This window comes from Bubalus bubalis, chromosome 16 (genome assembly GCF_019923935.1).
Source record: "Bubalus bubalis isolate 160015118507 breed Murrah chromosome 16, NDDB_SH_1, whole genome shotgun sequence".
Classification (NCBI taxonomy): domain Eukaryota; kingdom Metazoa; phylum Chordata; class Mammalia; order Artiodactyla; family Bovidae; genus Bubalus; species Bubalus bubalis.
Window position 1 is genome coordinate 21,574,222 of NC_059172.1, and position 26,033 is coordinate 21,600,254.

At 37.8% G+C, this 26,033-nt stretch overlaps 2 protein-coding genes across 30 annotated transcripts in view; one reads left to right on the plus strand and one right to left on the minus strand.

Moving 5' to 3' along the window:
• CCDC73 (coiled-coil domain containing 73) overlaps nucleotides 1–1,007 on the plus strand; it is a 154,014-nt gene extending 153,007 nt beyond the window's left edge. For all 28 annotated transcript variants that reach the window (XM_044929282.1, XM_025266272.2, XM_044929284.1 and 25 more), the window contains one exon: nucleotides 795–1,007. In XM_044929282.1, coding sequence (XP_044785217.1) covers nucleotides 795–1,007 — 213 coding nt within the window. The remainder of the gene's footprint in view (nucleotides 1–794) is intronic.
• A 421-nt stretch (nucleotides 1,008–1,428) lies between these two features.
• On the minus strand, nucleotides 1,429–18,901 carry EIF3M (eukaryotic translation initiation factor 3 subunit M). Of its 2 annotated transcripts, XM_006063746.3 has the most exons (11): nucleotides 18,744–18,900; nucleotides 16,155–16,287; nucleotides 15,286–15,424; nucleotides 14,908–15,031; nucleotides 14,719–14,813; nucleotides 8,818–8,901; nucleotides 7,755–7,854; nucleotides 7,094–7,175; nucleotides 3,518–3,661; nucleotides 2,294–2,354; nucleotides 1,429–1,619 (listed from the first exon to the last, which is right to left on the minus strand). In XM_006063746.3, exons 1-11 carry the CDS (start codon nucleotides 18,783–18,785, stop codon nucleotides 1,499–1,501), a joined length of 1,125 nt encoding a protein of 374 aa, XP_006063808.1. In that variant the 5' UTR covers nucleotides 18,786–18,900; the 3' UTR covers nucleotides 1,429–1,498. The 2 variants fall into 2 exon arrangements, with proteins under 2 accessions (XP_006063808.1, XP_025122059.1); XM_025266274.2 differs by lacking the exon at nucleotides 2,294–2,354 and having other exon boundaries at nucleotides 18,744–18,901.
• Between the last annotated feature and the right edge of the window lie 7,132 nt (nucleotides 18,902–26,033).

Below are 26,033 nucleotides of genomic sequence, written 5' to 3' on the forward strand. Positions count from 1 at the left end.
TTGTATAGGAAACAATTCAGAAGGAAAAACTGATATAAAATTCTATAGAATGGTCAACACTAAAATATAGATGATAAAAATAGAAAGACTAATAGCAAACAATGCCAAAATGTTGACAGGTCCCTCTGGATAGCGGGTTACTAGTGATTTTTAGTTTCTTTACACTTTTCTGTTTTCTAAACTTGTAGTTAATTATTTTATATTCAGAAAAAACCTTAAAAATACTTCTTTAACACAGTATTAGAAGTGTGACCCAATGTGGTCCCTTCGAAACACGCCAGCCTAACACCTCATTGCGCTTTCCTGTTTCTCCAACAATGGTGCTCTGAAGCCTAAGAGGAAACCTGAAGTAAAAAGCAGTTTCTATATGGCAGTTTACTTCCGTTAGCATTTAAAATTTTCCCCAGCCTCGATAGAAGATACAAAACATAGACTTGTTTGGGAAGGGAAGGGGAGTAGCAGACAAAACAGATTTTTATCTGCATTGTTTTAAATATGTTTTCTTTCAAAGAAAGCCATTTAAGAAAACATTTGTGGTATCTCTGGAGTATATCTTGAAGAGCTACCTGACGATCTTGAAGAGCTACTACATAAGCCTACAAACTCACAGTTTATAGTTTTTTTTTGGTGCCAAAATTACTAGGGTGGTAGCTGGAAAATAGCCAAGACAACAGTGGGTTTTTATCACATACCCCTAATTGCAAAGGCTGAAGGATTTTCTTTAAATGCTTATTGATGACTGGTTAGAAAATGAGTAATAATTTCAGTGGTAAAACAAGTTTGGTATTTCCTAGGTGAAAACAAAGCCTCTGAAATCAACTCCACTACAAAGCCATTTTCAGGCAATCAAGATTAAAAATACTGATTTAGATGTGTCTTCTGGTGAAGATGACTGGCAGCACTTGGTAACAAATCAAATAAATGAAATTGAAAAGTTTCTAAGCTTAGAAAATGACAACCAACCTAAAAAAAGAAAAGCAGAAGAGATGGCAGAAAAAACAGATTAAAATAATGTTGACAAATGCTTTCAGAGTGAATTATTTAGTTGTAATATCGATGTGGTATCAATTGGAATACAATTTATATCTAAAGCTTTACAGTTGTACTCACTTTACCAACTTTTTTCTTTGATGAAATTATATTACTGTTGTGTTTTCACTCAATAAATGCTTCATTTAAGATAGCTAAGATTGCAAGGTTTGATATTAGCACTGAATGAATGTTAGCATTTAATTCCCTTTAGTTAAATTTGTCTTTCCTCCATATACTCTTTCATCAAAGCTCTTGGTGCATCTCAAACTCCTTCCTTACAGAACACAACATATGTATTATACAAAATAGACGGTAACCCTTTGTGATTTATTACTTTGTATGCTCTGAAGATGGTGATTTCTTTTAAATATGAGACAATAACTGTCCAGACTGTAGTCAGATTTTAGCCTATATTTTACTATGATTTAGATTTTCCAAAAAGAGCAAAACTATACAGCATAAAAATTCAGGTGTCAGAAAGACTCAAAAGGCTGTTTTTCACTTTGTTCAAATTTTGTTTCCAAGCATTAAGTGTGTCATAGAGTTGTTGCCATTGCTGTTTTCCAAATGTCCGATGTGTGCTATGACTGGAAAAATTAAAAACAAAGTTATTAGTCAACCTTTTGTCCTTTGGTATTCTTTTATAATATAATACACTTGTATCTAGTTAAAACAGCAAGGTTAAATATATACAGGAGACAATATAGAGTTGTAAAAATGACTAGAAGGTTTTTTAAAACAAAACAAAACAAAAAAACCTTTGTTTGCCATACTAATCCTAAACCAGGCTTCCCTTGTGGCTCAGCTGGTAAAGAATCTGCCTGTAATATCAGAGACCTGAGTTCAATTCCTGGGTTGGGAAGATCCCCTGGAGAAGGGAAAGGCTACCCACTCCAGTATTCTGGCCTGGAGAGTTCCATGGACTGTATAGTTCATGGGGTCGCAAAGAGCTGGACACAGCTGAGCGACTTTCACTATTCACAGTAATCCTAAACCATCTATTTTCCTGAACTACATAAACCAGACACAGAAGTCATTAGTATTCTAGCCAGTGCTGAGCCATTAAATGAAATGTGCTGGAAAATAGGACTCTTTCATTAAATAAGCTAATCACATTCACTCTGAACTTTAATAAAATTATGATAAATAGGAACTATTTAACTACAGTCAACTGATAAGAATACACCTTGGTTCTCTATAAACATTTAAGTGAAATAGAATAAACTGTTCTACAAAATGCTGCAAAGTATTAGTGTCTTACCTGACAACAACTTTTCTCTGGGTTTGATCAATTTTGCAGTAGACCATTTTAGTTCTTACGGCTAGAAAAAGGATGTTTTACATGACTTATTATATGGAAAAATTCCCAAGGAAAACAGTCTAAAGCATGAAACTGTGACCAAGTAAACCATAGTAAAACTTTACAGTTTCCCAACACTATTTTACAAACTGGCTCTGTGAAGTGCAGCAGTATGATACAACCAAAAGGAAGGCCACGTATATTTGTCCTCTGGTTTGCTGCACCTATCTGTATTAAATATCACATAACGATTTTCAGTAAGAATTCTAGTGTTCTTCCTGAAATCACAAAACAGGGGAGGCAGGAAACAGTTTCTTAATAAGGTATTATAGGACTGTTTGAGACTTAAGAGCATTCCAATGAAACAATGTCAATAGTTCTGTGCATTTTATTAATCTTAAAAAATCCTAATTACATTGCACTTTATAAGGCAATTATTAAGGCTTCCCAGCCAACACAGGAGACTCAAGAGACATGGGTTTGATTCCTGGGTTGGGAAAATCCCCTGGAGAAGGAAATGGCAACCTAATCCAGTTTCTTGCCTGGAAAATTTCATGGGACAGAGGAGCCTGGTGGGCTACAGTCCACGGGGTTGCGAAGAATCGTATGTGACTGAGCACATCACACAATATAATTATTGGAGGTCCTATTCCTAGGCCAATCACAAAAATGTGATAATGGTTAGTATTTTCAGATCATTTACTGAGCTGGCACATGCATTAATTACAGGCATTAATTTATTTAATCTAAACAACCACAAATTAACTCCTAAATTCATGTTTCACAGCTGAAGGCCTAGTCTCAAACACAGGTTTAATACTAAAATCTAGGCTCTTAACCACTACAATATACCACCGCCCTAAAGGCCTTTTGTTCTACATGACTTCAAGGAACAGACACACACCAAAAACCACATGTGCTCAGTCGTGTCCGACCCTTTGTGACCCTATGGATTGTAGCCTGACAGGCTCCTCTGTCCACGGAATTCTCCAGGCAAGAATATTAGAGTGGGTTGCCATTTCCTTCTCCAAAAAAACCACAGAGCAACTTAATGTAATTCCACTGAATTTTCCAGTACTACAAATACAATCTGCTCAACTACTAAACTCAGTTTCAGGATTAAAAATCTTATGTTTCATAGGGTAGAAAGAAATTCTAGAAAAGAAAATGTTCCAATTGCCTTACCATCAATAACAAATGCTTCAACATCATCAGCTCCAATTTGAAGTTCTTGTTGCATTGTGTCAAAAGAAATTTCTTTATTTTCCACTGCCATTCCCATAAAAGTAAGCAGTCTCATTTTTGCCATATTCTGTTCATGCAATAGGCCTGAGAAACACAGCAGTGAAGCCAGATAAGCATCCATACTAATTACAGCCCTGCATGATTACAACGCTTCTGTAAAATTGTGTCAGTGTTAATTTTCACAAAGCTTCTTGTATTTGCAAACCATAAACTGACCCTATAATCATATTATGGAGCATTTAAAATTATTTTTCTATAACTATGTTTCTTTATTGCTTCAGTGCCACAGGTGACACATTCAATGTTAATATCAGGCTATAAAATGGTATTTTTAGGCCCTAAACATTTTGCACATTTTCTATTTTTAATATTTATTTTATATATCTTAGGAGATAAAGTATACAAAATACATTTCATAAAGAACATTCTAATTAAATTACTTAAAACTTATTTTTACTAATCTCTTCATTTAAACATAGGATTCTGTATCTATTGGTACTTAACGGTTTTCTGTGTTACTGGTAAGCATGGAATTTTAAAATATTTTAACATACATTCAGTTATGAAAACATTAAATTTCTCTTTAGACCACTTTGGATTTAATACTTAAAAGTCAAACTGCAAAAGTATATTTAACATTTACAGATTTAAAATGATTAGTACTAGATAAATAGTGATACCTGTTCTTTTTAAGGCAAAAGTAGAAAAGTACAAATAATTCAAATTTTGCCTTATAATTTCTAATGCAATATTATAATTATTCGGATCACAAACAATTGTCAGACCTAAAAGCAAAGTACCTAGTCCCCATCCTTTCTCTTTAAAAAAATTAAAATTGAGGAGTAGAGAGATTAAGTGACTTACTTATTGGTACAAAGCGGCAGTACTAGGCCTAAAAAATAAGTTCATTTACAAAATAACTAGAAATACAAATACATACAAATCCTGAATACCCAAATTATCCATTTCTAAACAGAAGCCGAATTATAACACACAGATTACTCTTATTTCATGTTAATTTCTTAAAACATTTCTAAAGTTAATTTAGAAATACTCACACATTCCTTTTCTCTGAACTTTCAAATTATGTAAACTCAGCGAATGACACTTTCTAGTAATTAAGAGCCTCAAGTTTGTACTGGTAAAAAGTTCTAAGTACTCCATAAATAAATTTGAAATTTATAACAATATTAGCAGAAGACTAGGGAAGCCCATTAATATAGGACATAATTGTTAATTAGCTGTAATTATGATGTAGGCTTTCTATTTGGCACTGATTCAACAAAAACATGATCCTCATAACTCAAATGAATGAGGTACCCAAGTAAGTATTGCTAAGGGGGTTTAATGGAAATCTACAAGCATCAAAAAATCAATTAGTGCACATTAACCCTAATTAACAAATGCAAATTAGATGCTGATTAACTTTCCGAAGCAAGAAGGTAGCAACTGGACAACACTAGATTACATGTGGACATGTTAGGGCAATTCAGTTGACACAGAGAGTGCTACTGTTGGCCCAAGTGGTCAGTGTCAATAAAACGAAGTGTCTGCCAATAACTGATGCCACCTGTGGAATCGACACATTTAGAATCAAGACTTTCAGCTGTAATGACGTCTTAATACATTTAAAACCCAAAAATAAACATTTAATAAGATGTTTTTCTCAAAACATCTTTTACAAACAAATTACTAATAAATGACTGCTAATCTGCATAGATTGTGACAAACAAAAGGCCAAACGGGGAATCTGATTTGTGGTTTGCACAGAAATTATGCTTTTCCTATCACAGAGAACAAATACAAAGTTTATTTGTATACAATATTTGTTAATACAAGAAAATTCCTTAACATTACCAGTTCTATGGACATACATATTGGCCTCTTTTAATATGATAAAATGATAGAAATTCCTAAAATTTCTAAGATATAATTTAAAATACTCATGAAATTAAATTTATTTTACTGCTACTCCTTGTGCAGTTACAAGCTTACCATAAATCAAAAAACTTACAGAGGGAAGATTATTTCTCAAATGAATTATGTAAAACCATGGTCTATCTAACTCATGGAAATCTGCATTTAAAAACACTTCAAATTGATGTTTAAAACAAAGAACCAAATTTAAAGTCTTTAGGATTCTTGTTCTCAAAATCAAACTATTAAGCCAGTAAAGTATGAGTTAAAGACTTGTAGAAAGCTGTGCTTTGTTTCATGAAAGTAGATTACCTTCAACGAGGAAGTCACAGTGTTCTGTGTCATATTTCAATTTTAAAGTTATAAAAAAATCTAATTTTATGGAAACATTTATTCATTACTAATATGTCAAAACCTTAATGCAGTAATAAAAAAATGTGCATCATTGAGCAATTTCTGCATTGTCACTGACCCCTGTCTTAAAATGCTGCAATATAGAAAACGTAATTTTAATGCATGCAATAGCTTATGAACCAGTGCTCCTTTGAAACAGTCAATTACACATCAATGGGGGAGTGTCAAAGTGTTAATTACTACTCCTTTTTCTTTGGTGCGTAAATAAAGAGGTTGCTGACATTAACATTCCATCACATAGCTTCATGCCACAAAACAAATTAACTGGGACAGAATGTGGTTTTCTGGGTCTAGTGCACCTGGCAAAGCACTGCACACAAACACACTTGCATCTACTTTATCTTGGTGTATTTCAAACGCCTTATTATGTTCGGGATAATTCAATCTTCCCTAATTCCAATGGCTGCACAAAAGTTAGAGGTGACAGGAATTAATGATTACCAAATTGAGGACTAATAGTATAATCAAAGTGGATTATAAATGTATTCTTTATCTACACTTCAACCAACCAGGAAGCCTAAATTCAATTTTAATATGGAAAATTACAACTGGCCTTTGTGTTCTGATCATCGTCCAGTAGAAAAACTAAGCACCTTAGCTTCATTTGTCTTCACTCTCTAAAAAACGGAGTTTTAGAACAATTAAACCTGTTCAACTACAGATTTCCTAAGGTTTCTTTTTTTAATTTTAGCCATGTCAAAAACATGCTCCAGAAAGAAAACACTGAATATATATGCAGTCTGCTCAATGAGGATGAGTAAGATTCAATTCAGCAACATTTGCTGAACTCTGTTGGTCTAGAAAGAAAACTTCAAGATAAAAATCACAAAGCTTAAACTTACTATGCTGTCTTCAACAAACTGTCACACAAAATCACCATAACTCCACATCTAACTTCATCTACAGCTTCACTTAGATCTGCTTAGGAATACAGTATACTTTGTTCACTGGGGGCAGTGATGGAGAACCAAGTGTAGGACTGTATTAGAAGGAAAAAAGCTACCTGCTACAATTATGTGACTGTGGCTTTTTAAAAGAAGTACCAAAAATTTAAATCACCATGCATCTAAGGAATAAGAGACACCACTGGTTAGGGTAATCTACACATAAGGCCACGATCGTATTTTCTCGATCATACATTCCTCTCTCTCTCTACCCCTCCAAAGAATAATCCCCAAAACTTACCAAGTGAATCAATGAAGTCTTTATTATTCTGATAAAACTTGACATATGATGCCAATTTAGCACTCACAAAAATGGTTAAAAGCTATACAAATAAACACACAAAAAAAAGACAGTATTCAATACAGAATCAAGATTTATACTAGCTATTTAAGACACTGACTCCCAGCAAGGAGACTCCACATTTCAATCTGTTTGATCAAATTACCATGTAAATCTGCTTTCATCAAATTCACTTAAGATGAAAGAATCAGTAAATACAATGAGCTCTAAACAATTTACCCCAAAAGATGGCAGTAATGACATAGTACTAATAGAAAATAATCCGTAATATATTTATAACTAGAAAAGTGCATTCATGTGTTTTTAAATATCAGACTTATTTTCCTAATTGGGGGCTAGCTGACACTATATAATATGAAGAAATTTGTATTCTCTAAGTTCATAATGGAGAAGATGAAGGAAAGAAAGGAAGAACAGGAGTGTTCAGCAGTGGAGAAAAGCTAAATGTTAGTCCTAAATTTCAGTCTGTTCCTGATAAAAAATGAATAAATAGTTCTCTTTCTAGATTTCTCTGAGTTGTGTCCATTAATACAAAGAGTTCTGGGTTCAGTGCGCTAGATTTGGGAGAAAACACTTTTCACGTTAAGGATAAATTACTTACATCATGAATAAGCTCGCCTTCCAAAAACTTGACTGGTTTTAAAGTAAGAAGATGGTCAAAAAGGAATGCATTTGGATCTTTCAGTGCTCGCACAATACACCTTAATTAGAAAACAAAATCAAAGCTCAGAGTCTTGAAATTCAGGTACATTTCACTAGCTTTGCAGACTGCAAAATATATTCAGTTAAGTGAAATATCTAAGAGTTCAATATACATGGCATAAAAAAAAATTACAAAACTGGGTTTAAAACAGGCCAATAAATTGATCAGTGATGCCTGTTTTAACAAAATTATTCAGACAAAAACATAGTTGAAGAGAAAGCACCAAAATAATCAAAGAATAAAATAGCAATATTTTACCATTTATGTCAGACATTAAGTGCTTTAACATATATTATCTTATTTCATCCTCACAGCACCCTGAGACACTTAAGAGTATTATCAAGCCCACTTTACCAAAGATGAAACAAGCTCAGAAAAGAACTTGCCTGGTTTTAAGGGCTAATTAAGTGGTCAAGTATTTGAATGCAGGCATTCTAACCTGAGTCAACGACGATCTTTTCCACTAACTACCCTTTCTACCAACATCCATTATATACAAGTTCTTGGGAAGCAATAACCCTATGAAGAAATTACCACAATTTCCATTCCATAGAGTTAAAAAACTGATCCTACTCTTATCGCTACTAAATAGACCTAAAAGTGCTTGAAGCAGTTCTCGTTAGCAATAAGTTAATTTTTATACAAATGCGACCTTTCCCCATCAACATTCCTTAATATTAAGGTAAAACCAAACCAAGATCAAGTTCTACTACTCAGGTTGGGAACCCCAATTGCAGGAATACCCCAAATAGCAAACACTATATGGCTATTTCACATGCATTCTGTGGTTCTTTCAATACCCAATCTTGAATTTTGGTAGCTACATTAGAATCAAGAAGCACGTGCTATCAAATGGCTTTGGATCACCGGTGGACGCAGGCATGGCCTCCACTGTATGACCGAATAGCTTGCCTCTGCCCAGCGGCGACAGCCACCCCTGGAACACCACGGTAAACATTACCTGTGGGCATCAACTCGAGCCTGGGAAGCATTGTCCTCCGTGTAACTGCCTAACAATTCCACCATAACTTTTGATGCGGCATCACTAAAAAGAAATACAACTTTAGGAACTTCAGAGTGTCATTACTGCCATTCATTCATTCATATTTACTAAGTGCCAATACCGTGCTGATGATACACACACACTGGTGACCCAGAGACACAGTTCTTCTCTATGGAAAGTCATGGAACTTTCCTTCTAGTAGGAAAGAGACAACTAAGGAAAAATAACAATTAACAAGTACATGCCATAAAGGAAAATGGTGATGTTATACAGTAATAGGGAGAAGGCAGTGGCACCCCACTCCAGTACTCTTGCCTGGGGAATCCCATGGATGGAGGAGCCTGATGGGCTGCAGTCCATGGGGTTGCAAAGAGTCAGACACGACTGAGCGACTTCACTTTCACTTTTCACTTTCATGCGTTGGAGAAGGAAATGGCAACCCACTCCAGTGTTCTTGCCTGGAGAATCCCAGGGACAGGGGAGCCTAGTGGGCTGCCATCTATGGGGTCGCAAAGAGTCGGACACGACTGAAGCGACTTAGCAGCAGCAGCAGCATACAGTAGTAAGAGTTGAGAGAGGAAAGAGCAGGCTATTTCATACAGAGTGAGCAGGGAAAGTCTCTCTCTGAGGAAATGACACGTAAGCTGAGATCTGAAGGATGTAAAATAATTGGCTATGAAGAGTATTGGAGGTGGAAGGCAGGGGCTGGATGCCTTTCCAGGCAGAGAAGACAAGCCATAAAAAGGCCTAGAGGAGAAGAAGTTTTTTTGTCTGAGAACAGTACGGCTGAACCTGAGCCAACTCCAGATATTTAAATAACTCCACTGACACCCTCCCAATTACATCACCCCCAGAATTATATGATCAATTTTGACTGCAGAGAAAAGTACAAAATAATTAAATGCATCAGCTCAATCTGAACTTGAAAATGTTTATCTTCACCCTTTATTTCTTTTTTTAAACTGATGAAATCTTCAGCCAGTTACAGAAAACTTCGGTTTGCTAAGTAGGAGAAACACCCTTTTCATTTGCTAAAAACCCTTCTCTTTTCCCCACATCTGGATTCAACCTGGATAAAATCAGTAAGAGCTATACCATTTATTTTTAAAAAGTTAAATGACATTCTAAAACTTCCCACAAAACTAAGGTTCAAATATATTACCTTGTTGGGGGGAGTGGGAGGAAGGCTCCCAAGGGAGGGGATATGTATATATACTTATGGCTCAATTCATGTTGTACAGCAGAGACAACACTGTAAAACAATCACCCTCCAATTTAAAAAACAAATTACTATCCTGTGATACACTGCAAGCATGGGCACACTTTCCAGGTTTAACAGCCATAGTATACTTCAGTCGAATACATCTTATTAAAGAAAATGTGAATTCACCAAGATCAAATAGTCCATTTAAAGAGCACAGTATCTGACATATTAAAGGCCTCAGAAGGTATCACACAATTTGCACTCATCAACCACCAATATGAATAAAATCAGGAAGGAGACACCAGTAAGTGTAAGCATTTCTTACTAAGAGGGCAAGGTAACTCCCAAGAAGCAAACAACAGAATGACCGTTTTCTGTGTACTAGGCAAAAACCAAATCTTAAAACTTAAAGCAGCAGCATGACAGAAATTTACAGAGTTTAAATAAGTATCCTCTCCTAGTTCCCTAAGCGTGGGGAGCATTCACCGACTCAGGGCCCACCACTGCCCAAGACCTTGGGAATGCAATGGTGGGCAGACAAGGTTGCTAACCTTCCCTGAGCCTTTACTGCTTTGTGGTTTAGACACTAAGGCGTGTCCAACTCTGCTATTCCACGGACTGTAGCCCGCCAGGCTCCTCTGTCCATGGGATTTCCCAGGCAAAGATACTGGAGTGCGTTGCCATTTCCTTCTCTAAGGGATCTTCCCAATCCAGGGACCACGCCCACGTCTCCTGTGCCTCCTGCACTGCTAGGTGGGCTCGCTACCACCGCACCACCTGGGAAGCCGCCGCCGAGCCTGCATCCTCACAAAGCTCTTAGCTGAGGGTACGAAGTGCCAGGTGAGTGGAGGACACTGTAAGTACAGGAGGAGCACTTCAGGCAGAGTGAAGGAGTTGAGTGTGGGTCTAGACCAAATAGAGGTCAGCTTTCCACGAAGCGCCAGGCAAGTATTTTGGCTTTAGAGGTCACAGTTTCTACCTCAACTATTCAAATCTTGGCAAAAGCAGACATAGATAATACATAAAAATGTAAATATGGGCGTGTTGCAATAAAATTTTATGGATATTGAAATTTGCATTTCATATAATGGCCACATTTTAAGAAATAAGCCTTTTTTTGACTCCCCACCCCCACCCCAATCAATCAGTTAAAAATGTAAAAACCATTCTTAGCTTGTAGACCATAAAAGAACAAGTTCCAGCCTCTGGTCCAGACTGGGAAAGAGCATGGTGCTTTTGTATCTGACACAGTTCACTATGTCTAGAGTATGATAACCAAGAGGAAGAGTACGTGGCAGGCGTGGGTGTGCCTATGAGGAAGGAGGAGAGAAATGGAGGGAGGGAGTATCTATACAGAGAAAGCAAACGTTGTAGTTTGTCACTGCACCATACAAAAATGGCAAGATTACTGTCACATTCGCCAAGTCACATTGCAGCAATAAACGGAAGCCCATGTCAGAAAGGACTTCTGTATCCTACTAAGAATTTTGTACTGTACCCTAAAGAAAATGTAAACCTGAAGAATGATATGCTGAAATTTGTTTCACTGTAAATAGAATAAACAGAAGATGACCTCAAGATGTCTAGCTAGGAAAATAGACTAATTCAGAGGGAGAAAACGGTAATTCATTTTGGTCATACTGAGTTTGAGGCAACTGTGTGTGCTCAGTCACTCAATCATGTCTGACCGTTTGTGACCCCATGGAGTGTAGCCCACCAGGCTCTTCTGTCCGTGGGGATTCTCCAAGCAAGAAAACTGGAGTGGGCTGCCATGCCCTCCCCAAAGGGAATCTTCCCAATCCAGGGATTGAACCCAGGTCTTCCGCATTGCAGGCAGATTCTTTACTGTCTGACTCACCAAGGCAAGGCCGCAACTAAATCGAAACAGGTGGAAAGCAGCTGAACATAAAGACCTAAAGTTCAGAAGAGAAGCTGGGTTGAAAGCCTGGGAAGGGCATACACGCTATAGTTCCATAAACCACCACTTCATATTGCCTTACGTCACTGCTTCTTACATCTACTGCTGTTGCAACATGTTCGTTTTCCAGAAATAGTCATCATTCACCTAGCACATGTATACTGAGTGCCTACTCTTGTCAGACACTGTCCTAGCAATGAACAAAAAGTTAAGGCCCTTGTGACACCTACATTCTGGTGGGGACTGACAGATAATAAACATTACAACATAGCAGGTCAGTTAATAATAAGTGCAATGGGAGCAATAATAAAAGAGGGAAGGTAGGGGGGAAGCAATGAGGAATGTTGTTATTTTCACAGACAGCCAAAGGCCTTTCCAATGAGGCAACAACTGAGCAGATCTGAAGAAGGGAGGGAGCCACAAATGAGTTGTGAATGAAGCAAGACTCTAGACAGAAGCCCCAGAAGTCAACTGAAGGAAGCGTTTCAACAGGGAAAGAATGCTCACCTGTGACAAATGCTGCAGGTATTTCTTAATACGTTAACATCAGGGTGTGTCTAAGAGGGGACAGATGGGTACTGATGTCCTATCTCAATTTCTCTGAGAACTAGATTTGGGATTCTTTAGAAGGTGACCTTAGTTACTTCCTTTTTACGAATAAAAGACTGAGGATCTACTAAATAGCAATCAGAGACACCACCCAATGAGTAGTCATCAATGACATACATCATTTTAAATGACTGTAACAGAAGAAAAAGACTAATTTTTTAAGATGAGCTTGAAAAAAGTGAAAAGGATAATGACAGGAATAAAATATCTAATATTCACTGAGTGCTTTCTTAATAATAAAACCACTGTTTTAAGAACTTCGTGTATATCTTATTTAATCTTTCCAATAATGCTATTGGGTACTGCTGCTGCTGCTAAGTCGCTTCAGTCATGTCTGACTCTGTGCGACCCCACAGACGGCAGCCCACGAGGCTCCCCCGTCCCTGGGATTCTCCAGGCAAGAACACTGGAGTGGGTTGCCATTTCCTTCTCCAATGCAGGAAAGTGAAAAGTGAAAGTGAAGTCGCTCAGTCCTGTCCGACTTTTAGCGACTCCATGGACTACAGCCCACCATGCCCTCCGTCCATGGGATTTTCCAGGCAAGGGTACTGGAGTGGGGTGCCACTGCCTTCTCCAGCTATTGGGTACATACTACTATTATTTCCACCTTGAAGTTGGAAATTGAGGTATAGAGATTTATTTAGGGTCATACAGCTAGCCTGGAGGTTCAGATGGTGAAGAATCTGCCTGTAGTGCAGGAGACCCGGCTTTGATCCCTGGGTTGGGAAGATCCCCTGGAGAAGGGAATGGCAACTTACCCTAGTGCTCTTGCCTAGAGAATTCCATGGACAGGATCCCTGGCTACAATCCATGGGATTGCAGAGTTGGACATGACTGAGCAACTAACACACAGCTAGTAGGAAGGCCAAGGTTCGAATCCCAGTAGTTTTATTCCACTGCCTACACATTTATAGTGTATATTAAAATACGGATTCCTCCTCCAGTAGCTTTCACGCCCTCCCTATTTGAAATCGTCTGATATAAAACTATTTAACACTTATTGACAACTGGCTGGAATGCTGCCACAAGTGTGCAAGCATGTAACAGACAGTAGCCACTGGTACAAAATGAAAAAGGCTATTGATGCAAAATCCCCTGCTTACTTCTTTTATAATAAAACACTGCCACTTTCACAACAAAAATATAATTTTCTCTTGTATTATTAAATGTAAATGGCCTGCAAAAACTTACATTAACGTAACAGAAACACTATTATTGATCTTCTCTAATATATCAAACACCCTAGCACTGAAAGCCACTAAAAACTGTGCAATAAAACTAAACTGAAGACTGATTACTTTTTCTAAAAGTTTTTAACCACTATGTGAAAAGAGAAATTGAAAAGCTAGGTCAAAATGGCAGGATTATCCTTCAATACTGATTCTAAAATCTGGGCCAAATCTATCATTTGGTTGCACTCATAACTGGCTGAGGAATAAATCTTTTGGGCATGCAGTTTGATGGGCTAAATACAAGCCTTAGAAACGCAAGACCTTGCAAAAGCACAATAAGATTCAGTATAGTCTATTGCAAAGTTGCTTCCTTGGTAGCTCAGATGGTAAAGCGTCTGTCTGCAATGTGGGAGACCTGGGCTCGATCCCTGGGTTGGGAAGATCCTCTGGAGAAGGAACTGGCAACCCACTCCAGTATTCTTGCCTGGAAAAGCCCACGGACAGAGGGGCCTGGCCGGCTACAGTCAATGGAATCACCAAGAGTCGGACACGACTGAATGACTGACACTTTTCTTTCACTTTCATTGCAAAGTTTCACCTCAGGGCACTGTTTATGCAGGAGACACTGACTAAGGGGAACCTACTGCTGGACCCTCAGCACCATTAAACGAAAGTGACAGCACCACCCCGCACTAAGACGTCAAAGCTTAGTCTAATTAAATAACGTAGTCTCGTGTTACACAGCTTTGCGATTAACAGTTGTACCAGTTCTAGGAAAGCAAGTTTTGCTTTTTAGAAAGTTTAAAGATGAGAAAAACTATTTCAAACTTTGCAGTTATCTTGAATTTAGTAGGTGAAATTTACACAAAGAGATTTATAGCAACTCCTCAGAGAACAAAGAAAGAGCAAAAGCACGTATCCTACTTGTCTTTACAGGGCATCAAAATTCTGAATACCTTTTCTTACAATCCACAAGTGCCTCATAAAGTAGTCTTAAAAGGGTGTGTTTTTTTTCAGTGGTGAGGTTCCAGTCAGAAATCCATTTTCTAACCTACGAGATTGATAAAAGGAGAAAATTTAGTGACATGGTGAACATATTTGCTTATTTCTTATAAGTAGAACAAATATTCCACGTCGTAACTCACTTGATCCAGTTCAGTTGGAATATACTGGATGGCCCCACAAGATGCTGCCACTTTAATGAGGCTGCAATACACTGTATATCTTACAGGAGTATTCTTATCCATCCCATGGAAAAGGTTGCTTAGCCTGGTAAACAAACAAATAATAAAGCAGTGCTTGAGATCAGTGACTATGGTGATACACTGAGGCCATCTGCCCTGACAACAAACTTCGGAGAGATACTGTCACGAACATCACACTGCAAGGAGGGAAATGGAGCCCAAGACACACCACCAATAAGCCACAGCTGAGAGTCAAGTTCTAGAATTCTGTTTACAAATAAACGACAGTAACATGAAAACCCCATAGAAAAACTGAGCCTCTTTCAGTTCTTAACTTACAGCTGCAGTCTCAGAGACGGACGTTCACCTTCCCGAAATTTGACCAGTTTCTCACATAGGCTTTCAATCAGAGCTTCTTGCTTATCTGGTTCCAGGATCAACAGGAGGGATACCACGCTGTTCATCACACTTTCAACATCTGCAAGTGTATGGATGACACAACAGTGATACTACAATATTTAATGTATTGAGTTAAATATGTATTTCCAGACTTTTAATATACCCAAGACCACTGAACATAAAACTTAAAAAACTAAAAAACAGAGAACACATGAATTTAAAATAATCAGCTCTGTTGTACCATTATCATTCAGAAAACAACTTCCACATTTTATTAAATAAAGAAGTTACTACCCAGGATCTGGTTTTCAAGCAGTAAAGCAGAAGATTGATTTACATGTCCATACAGTATAGTTTCAGTTTTTACTGGCAAGATACTAATTATATGCCAAGTTTAATCTCAAACCTTAACCAGAGTTTTTAGGACTCCTAATTTTCAAAATTTCCCATTTTATTTCAATAAATAGAGAATTAGTCAAATAACTAGCTTTTCAATTACCTGAAACTGCCTCCCATTTGATACTGTAAACCTTATGAAGAAATTCATATTTCTTCTTTAGTTCATTCTGAAATTAACAGTATTTACTGTGTGCAATAACACTCAAAAAACAGATGTGAAAAAGATGTTTTCTCAAAATAGGCTTACTTCACAGGTTTAACAGATGAGAATAAATTGAAAGTGTGTGCAAAGATTAAAAACAATGGTGCTTTTAAAGTTCTAAGGTCTAAAACAAAACAAATATAATTCACCACAAAGTTTTAAAAGTAGGTCTATGATTAGTAATAATACAAAAAATTTAAAAACAAACCTTTATCATCTTCCTTCAGACATACATCACAGGCTTCAATAATCTGAGCTAAATCTATATGAAGTCCGCCTTCTGAGTTCTCTTCTGAAATTTCAGCTCCTTTAGACTTCAAATAAGCGCGAAGCTCAGCAGCCTGTTGAATCAAATAAGATTGCTCTGTATCTATTAGATGAACTATAAATTACAAAAGGCAAGCTCTAACAGCATTCTGTCCTGTTTCTTAAAAAAATAATAAATAAAATGTGAATATCACATTTAATGATGACTTAAAATTATGTTAAAGTTTCTCTCCCCAGCTCATCCACCATCAGTCTCAAAGGGCTCAGACGGTAAAGTGTCTGCCTACAATGCGGGAGACCCGGGTTCAATCCCTGGGTTGGGAGGATCTCCTGGAGAAGGCAATGGCAACCCACTCCAGTATTCTTGCCTGGAGAATCCCATGGATGGAGGAGCCTGGTAGGCTATAGCCCATGGGATCGCAAAGAGTCGGACATGACAGAGCAACTTCACTTCAGTTCAAACAAGTAGCTACACAAACCCCCATTATGACCCCCACACTTACCACCTTCAGAATTTCTCTCACATGACCTATATATCCTGATGGATTTTCAGTATACATCAAAAGCCTTTCTAACATAGTCCAAGCTTTTCTGGGGGGCAAGTGGGGAAAGGGAATAAGTGATCTGTTTTAAAGAAGTGAAGTTTTATTGCTCTCAGGTCTGTGTAACATGGATAATTTAAAAAGTTACAGACATTACCCTGGTAAGGGAGTAATCATTTGTTAAGTAAATGTTTGAGGACCTATGTGAGATAAGCACTGTGAGAGACATAAAAGTAAGAAATGCCTTTGAATGTCGCCCTTAATATAATGTTTATCAAATTGCATCTATGCATACCTGGATCAGAAAGCACTGTTGGACCTATGAACACATAACTATAGTACCACATCAAGTATTTAGGCATTTTCTACTCTAACGCACACATAATATTTAATAACGTATTCTTTTGAGGACTTGGATTTATGGCAGCTATACATGAATGTAAATGGTGTTTAAGATAATACAGATCGGAAATGGAGATGCAGGGACACCACTAGCACGTGTACAGGCATCACATTTCTAACCCACAGCTATGTCTGGCCACCTAAGTATATGAAACCTGAAGATCTGACGGCGCAATCTTTTCAGATAACACAGAAACTTCACAAGAGTTGGTATAAACAAGATTTCATAAAACAAATCTCACCATTTCAGAGAGCACTAAACTATCACTATATATTTCTCTATGAAGGAGACATAGTGGAGTGTCGTGTCCCCCCCGCCCCCCCACCACCAAAGGCATTTATTTACTTTCTGCTTTGCATGCACAAAGCAAACTATTCAATCAACACTTTGCTGCTGGCATCCCTACTGGCCACAGGTGGTTATTCTAATCGGAGAACTTGATGGAAGTTAAATTCCTGAAGCAATCATCTATTTACCCAAAAGGAATGGCTAGGGTGAAACAAGAACAGTAGCATAACCTAACTAGAAAAGACACTTAAATATAATCAATGGCAAAACGTCCCGCATCAACAACCCTTTTCCATTTAAAACAAAACCAAAATCCAAGTAACTTCTTTTTCCCCAATAACCTAATAGCCTATTGTTGATTAACATGATCTGATTCCTCATCAGATAGGCTTTTTTTCCTTACATGTCTTTTCTAATAATGCTCAACTCCTTCCCTAGCTTTTTTCCCCCCATTTTTCTTTCCCTTACTCTGCTCTTCAGGTCTGAAAGTTATCTTAGACTAGTAATGTTTTCTCTTCTATCGAAACCAAAATTTCCATGTTAGTAGAGTAGCAGAAAAGTACAGAAGGACAACACTTAAAACTTCGGAGAATAGTTTTCAGTTCTGCAAAATTAACGAGAAACTCACTTCGAGTTTAGCTGAACTTGAGACTTCTCCGTTTAAAATGAGAAGCATTACCCATGCATACATACCAAAAAGCAAACAGAAACTTAAAAATATTAAGACCGTTCAACAGGTGTATGCCTCAAAAGTTTGGGAGTAGGACTGATGTTATGCTTTCAGAACTCTCACTCTTGCTCAAGTAAGAGTATAAAATACAGTCTACAACGGTCACAAAGTAGTAAAGCCATCTTGATCTTTAGTACCAAATTTTCCCCTGAACTGCTTATGCCTTCTGAAGATTCGCCACCTCCCACTCCGGATGTGGCTGCATTTCGGGGACGGAAGCAGATACCCGTCTCAATGAGTCAAAAGTACTGTGTCGACAGACAGAAGTGACTACAGGCTGGAAGAGTCCCGACGCCAACCAGGAAGTAGGCTGTCGAGCCTGGGACCCAGCGCTGGGAGCGCCGGCGGGCGGGCTGGTGCAACTCCAGGCTCGGAACGTGCGCCCCTGCCTCTCGGCCTGCCCACTCCCGGGTGCGGAGAACACAACCGCGGCTCTCGACTCCGGTGTTGGCTCCGCGGGGCAGCGTTCCGCCCGCCTGGCCCGGGCTCAACCCCGACTCGGCTCCTCACATCCCTGAGTATACCCCCACCTCCCACCCTGGAGGCATCCGCGGTCCGGGAACACACCTGATCTTCCTCGCTGATGTCGATGAACGCCGGGACACTCATGGTGAAGGCCCGGGCACCGTGGACGCTGCGCTCCCAAACCACGCCGACCGGAAAAGGGAGCTGGGCAGCGCGGCGGCGCCTCACAACTGCTTCCGGGTCACCCACCGCGGGTCTTGCGGGGCGGGGTCATCGACAGGGGCGGAACCACGGAGACCAATCCCAGCACGCATTCTGGCTGGGGGCGGGGCAATGGGGAGCCGGGGCACGCGCAAGGGGCCTCCTTCCTGGACTGCCTCCAGCCGCCTCTAACTTCTGTAGTTGAGTTGCGGGCTGTGTTTCGAGTTGCTGCTGCGTTTGTGGCTCGCCGAGCCTACCTAGCATTTTGAAGTTTTAAGGCAATTTTTTTTCGACTTATAATTTAATCCACTTTTAAACCTTTATTGAGGGACTAACTAGCAGGCAGTGCACTCTGCCCGGGGGATAGCAGAAGTTTTCAAGGTAAACTCCCGCACCGGCAGCTTACATTCAGTGGAGGCACACAGAACACAACAGTACGAAGTATATTAGAAATGCTCTCCTGGATGGCATCCTGTTTAACAGCACAGGCTGCCGAATCGAGTTCTTTGGGTGGAATCCCTGCTGTACAGTCTGATGGATTTGTGATTTGGGGTAATTGCTTAACCGCGGCGTTTCATCTTCCAGTTGAAAAAATAAAATCAAGTACTTACCTCATGGTGATATTGTGAGAACTAAGTAATAAATAAAGCAATTAAAACACGGTGAACTTTGGATGTCTTAGCTATTATTCAATAGTCACTTAACAGTTAACTGGCACTACTAAGAGAAAAGCAGAGAAAGGAGTGATGTGTGCATGCCTTTTAAGATAGAGTGAGCAAAGAAAATGGATCAAGTATTAATGAGAACTGAAGGAAATGAGGAAAGTATCAATGAATAAATCTACCGGAAACCTTTTTATGCAGAAGACAGCAAAGGGACTTGAAGCAGGTACAAGGAATGTGTCTATTTTGGACATTCCATATAAGTGGAAGCATAACAATATGTGGCCTGTGTCTTTTTTCATTTAGCATGTTTTCAAGGTTGTAGCATGTATTAATCCTTCATTCCTTTTTATTGCTTAATAATATTCATTGTTATGTATATACCATATTTTGTTTATCCGTTTATCAGTGGGAGCACATTTAGGTTGCTTTCACTTTTTGGCTACCATGAACAATGTTTTTAGCAACATACACGCACAAGATTTTGCAGGAACATGTGTTTATATTTCTTTTTCCTGGGAGTAGAATTGCTTAGGTTATATGGTAACTTTATGTTAATTTTTTTGAGGAGCTATTTTCCAAAAAGGCAGCAGCTTCATTTTTAATAGTCCCAAATAAGAAACAACCCAAATGTTCATCAACAGGTGAATGGATGGAGTTTTCTGGCAGTCCAGTGGTTAGGATTCAGCACTTGCACTGCCATGGCTTGAGTTCAACCCCTGGTGGGGGAACTGAGATCCCACAAGTAGCATAGCATGGCCAAAAAAACCCCCCAAAACACAGATAAGTGTATAAATAAGTTGTTATATATTCATGGAACACTGCTCTGCAATAAAAATGATGAAAAATCAATACATGCAACAATACAGATGAATCAAAATAATTTATTGTGTGAAAGAAGCCAGACATACTGTATGATTCCACTTATATAACCTCTAGAAAATGCACACTAGAGTAGCAGCACTGTAGATTGCTGTTGCCTAGATGAGGACTAATATTTAAAAATAGTATCTCAGATCGAATTAGTTTTTAAATGCATCAAAAATTTTAGCTTTATTTTGTTAAAATAAATGTTCTGTGGGCTTTTTTTTCCCCTTTTTAAGGGAGACAAGTCTCTTTAACTTAGACAAGTGGTATAAGAAATATTGTCTATTTTTCTATAAAAGGCATGTTTCATATATTCTAAAGTTTCGGATAAAAAAGTTTAGCGCCAATTGAAGAAATTTGGATCCAGCTGAAATTTGAGCAGACCAATTTCAGCTTGATCCTATGGCCAAAACTAATATACAGGTCAACTGGTGTGTTAAAGGCAATAAAATGAGTTGTCATTTATGCTGCCACAATAGCAACCTATTATTATTGTGTCATATTCTTTAATAGAGTTTCTTGAAAGTATACGTCAAAATTTTCAGAAAGTGAATTGAACAGGTCTCCTATCTTCTAAAAGGGAATATTCTCTAGCTGATTTTTTTATCTGAAAAATACAACCAAATATTTATAGTTTTTCTTTGTTTCTTAATTTGTCTGCTTTTGCTCTAATAATATCTCCTTGTTTTTTCTAATTAAAAATTATGGAAAACTTAGGTTTAACTATATTTCTAATTATCTTATTTGAAAGGACCATATTAATATATTCACATGAAATTTTATCATTGGAACAAAATTACATATTTTGTAAGAAGAATGCTTTGTGTGATATTGATACCCAAAATTTGTCTTCAAGTTTATATCAAGTATCTCAAAACTATGGAATTATTCATCTGATAAATAAAAGTATATTTTTATGCTAAAATAGTACATGTAGTTAATTACCTAAATAGCAATGCTATATTTTAAAGGATAACTTACTTAAAATCAGCATTATATATAATAATTAATCATTATTCTTTTACTGAATCAATATTCTCTGAACACTGAGAAGGTGGAAATGTTCTCATTATTCCATTCCTTCACTTATGGAAGTGGCTGATACAAAGAAAGTGCAATAAATATGTGTTATATTAGTAAATGATATCATAAAAGTTAACTAAATTAGCATGTAATAAATCTCTGGTCTTTGCTTTAAATTTTAATTTTGAATGAAAAAGAGATGACTACAGCATTCTAGAAAGACATGGAAAAGAGTGAGGGAAAATGGTGTGACAGAGACTGCTACTTGTCAGCCTGCTATCCATCCTCTTATTCCTTAGTTGCAAATCCTCCCTGTAATGTATACCTTAATTGCAAATCCTCCCTGTAATGTAGGTTGTGGCAATGCCCTCTTTCTTGCAACTAAATTTATCAGCCTTATGGCTGGGGTAGCCAATGAGACGTAAATGAAAATCTGGGGAGGAGCTTCTGGAAAAATGCTATAAAAGGAGCAGCCTCAGTCTGGAAGCTGACTCTTCTGCCCTTGGCCTTTTCTGTTTCTTGTGGCCTAAAAACACATGTACTTGATGGTGGGAGTTTCAGTAACCAAACTAAAACCAAGATGTGATCTTAAAGGTAGAAGCTGTGATAATAGACAGGAAAGCTGGAAAAGCCTTGTCTTGAAAGTGAAAGTGTTAGTTGGTCAGTCATCTCTGACTCTTTGCAACCCCCTGGACTGTAGCCCTCCAGGCTCTTCTGTCCATAGGAGTCTCCAGGAAGAATACTGGAGTGGGTTGCCATTCCCTTCTCCAGGGGATCTTCCTGACAGGGATCAAACCCAAGTCTCCAGCATGGCAGGCAGAGTCTTTACAAGTCTAGATGAGCCATCTAGACTTGTCTTACATAAGAGAAAAATAAACCTCCATCTTGTTTAATCTACCATTATATTGGATTTCTCTCATATTCAACTGAGTCTAATCCTGATTGACACAGAGAAAAAAGTTTGAAATCTAAAGTCATAATTTCGTAAATAAAAAGTTTGTTAAGTGTAGGTTAGCACATTTTTGTAATGTGTATTTATGGTGGAATCTCTCTTAGGGCTATTGTGATATAGCACTGAATTTACAAGCCAACTACCATCTTAAGATCTCAGAGATTTATAACTAATAATTAAATTTTATACTAGTGATGCAACATGTGATTATAGTGACTTTGTAGGTGAAACAACTAATGTTTAAGCCAGTTAACTGGTGGCTTACTGAAATGTATTGTATGTGAGCTGTAGATTCAGCAGTGGAACTAATACAGGGCCAGAGACCATTAGAAAACATTAATCTTCTCAATTAACTTTCCCAAATTCATAAGGATAACTTCTTCATTTCACATGACATAGTCAATAACTGAAGCATTCATAAATCTGTTGAAGCCAAAGAAGACACATTCATGATTTATGTTTTTAAAATAACTTCAGAAAGACATGTTTATACTAGAAGGAAAATCTTAACATAGTCATCAAGAGGCATATCATCTGCAAACCATGAGAATGCCAGAGTAGTTTTATGAGCTGATAATTTTTACATTTTTGGAAAAAAATTTATTTTTAGCTTCTATATAAGCCACACTAACCACAATCCTGTGAGGTATTATTTTTAAAGTTTTATTGAACAGAGGCTCAGAGGAGTTAGGCAGCTTTGCCAGCATGAGACATAGAGCATCAATCAATATGGATTTCTATTCAAGTCTGTCTCACTTGCAAGTTGTTGCTCTTGCCTCTTTTATTTTGTGGATTGGTGATGATTTTATTTCCAAAATAGAATGTAAGAGGTCTTTACCTGATATGCAATATGTACTTTCAAAATAAACATTTGTATTGAAGTGTAACATGTTCAGAAAAATGTGCCAATCATAACTGGATACTTTGCTGAATTATCACAGTGAGCATACACATGCAACCATTATCCAGGTCAGATAAAGAGCATTCATTAGCCATTGGGGAAATGCAAATTGAGACAAAAATAAGATATGCTTTCAAATCCATAGAATAGCTATGATAAAAAATTCAGACAATAACAAGTGTTGATGAGGATGTGGAGAATTTGGAACCCTCATACACTGATGATGAGAATGTAAAATGGTACAGCCACTCTGGGAAAGTCTGGCAATTTCTTAAAAGGCTAAACATAGAGTGATCATATGATGCAGAATTTCCTCTCCTAGGCATATATCTAAGAGAACTGAAAATGTATGTCCATGCAAAAACATATACACAAATGTTCATAGCAGCATTATTCATAATAGCCAAAAACGTTCATAATAAGCAAATATCTATCAATTGATGAATGGATAAACAAAATACGGTATATTTATACAATGGTATATCATTTGGCAATAAAAACGAATGATACCACATGAAAGAAACTTGAAAATATTATGCTAAGCGAAAGAGGCCAGAAACAACACATGTTATATGATTCCATTGGTGGTGTGTGTGTGTATTGCGGGAGCAGGAAGAATGAAGAATGGTAACTAAAGGGTAAGAGGTTTGTTACGGAGTGAGATGAAAATGTTCCCAAATTGATTTAGGTACTGGTTGTACAACTCTGTGAATATAATAAAAACCATAGAATTATAGGTTTTAAATGGGTGAAGTGTGTGGTATGGGAATTATATCAACAGAGCTGTTTTTTTAAAAAAAAAATAATGTACAGAAGAGGCAGATGGGGAAAGAAATAGCATCTTCATTATATGGTTTGGTACAGTGCTTTTAAAGACAAAGAAATAGAACTTGAATCACTTCAAGTATATCAATCTATGTGAGTGCTTGAAGTTTTTATCTGTGTTCAATATATAAAACAGTTAAACGGAGAGAAAACTGAAAGATGTAATATTTTGTATGGTAAGTGTGAATTTTACTTCATACGTAATATATTTTCCTGAATTTGAACGATATCTTTAAAATCAAAATTTCTTCTTTTTAGATTGTTAATTATTTAAAAACTTATATACATATATATATGTGTGTGTATAGGTGTATAATGGCACCCCACTCCAGCACTCTTGCCTGGAAAATCCCATGGGTGGAGGAGCCTGGTAGGCTGCAGTCCAGGGTCGCTAGGAGTCGGACACGACTGAGCGACTTCACTTTCACTTTTCACTTTCGTGCACTGGAGAAGAAAATGGCAACCCACTCCAGTGTTCTTGCCTGGAGAATCTCAGGGACGGGGGAGCCTGGTGGGCTGCCATCTATGGGGTCGCACAGAGTCGGACACGACTAAAGTGACTTAGCAGTAGCAGCATAGGTGTATACATGTTCATAAAATTTAACTAAAAAATGATTTCACTGTCTACATTTTTTATGGTCCCAGTTATATAGTTTTATTTCATAACTATCATTGAAAATGATTTTGTCATGTACTTGAGTAGGTGTTTAAAAATAAACATGCTACGGACATTTCTGCTCGTGTCATAAATATGTTGCTCAATAAATCTTCACATACAAAAATACCAGAACCAAAAGAGAATAAAATGAGAACCTCAAAATACCCTGTTGTGTGCCCCTCCAATCACAACATTCCTGACAATCACAACACAATAGTGGTAAATACTATTCAGATTTCAAATAGCATGGATTGGTTTTGCCTCTTTGTGTTAAATATAAATAGAATCACATAATATGAATTCTTTGGTTTCTGACTTCTTTTGCTCAATTCTGTGAGACGTATCCATTCGCTGCATGTGGTGGTAAATGGTTCCTTCTCACTGTCCACAGTATTACATAGTGTAAATGTATTACCCTATATTATCCTTTCTATTGTGAATAGGCATTTGGGATGTTTCCATCTCTTGTAAGATTCATAGTGCTCCTGTAAATATCCTACTATATGTCTTTTGGGAAACATACCTTTTAGTTAGGTGTGTGTCTAGGAATGAGGTTGTTGGAACACAAGGTATACGTATGTTTCCCAAATAATTTCTAGAGTGGCTTTACTATGTTAAACATCTTTTTAATAAATGTATTTTCTGCTTTATCATCCAGAATCTGCTTCTGTTCTTTGTAACCAAGAACCTTCTTAATAACTACTATTTAAATACTGGGAGATTTTACAGTAAAATACAGATGAAAAATTTATTGTGAAAAAGGTAACAATCAACAGCACTGGGTTAAAATTCCTAGTGTTAGTCACTCAGTCGTGTCTCTTTGCAACCCTGTGGACTGAAGCCCACCAGGCTCCTCTGTCCATGGAGTTCTCTAGGCAAAATACTGGAGTGGGCAGCCATTCCTTTCTCCAGGGAATCTTCTTGACCCAGGGATCAAACTTCTGTCTCTTGCATGGCAGGCAGATTCTTTACCATGTGAGTTACCAGGGAAGCCCCAAATTCCTACTTGTCACCAACTGGTTGAGGCTACACAGTGACCACTCGCTTAGCCAAGGTTGGTGCTCTTTGGTTTGCCTCAGTCCCCACCATACCCTGGGGCTTCCCTTGCAGCTTGCTCAATCAGTAAAGAATCTGCCTGCACTGCCGGAGACCTGGGTTCAGTTCCTGAGTTGGGAAGATACCCTGGAAAAGGAAATGGTAACCCACTCCAGTATTCTTGCCTGGAGAATCCTGTGGACAGAGGAGCCTGGCAGGCTACAGTCCATGGGGTCCCAAGAGTTGGATATGACTTATCGACTAAACC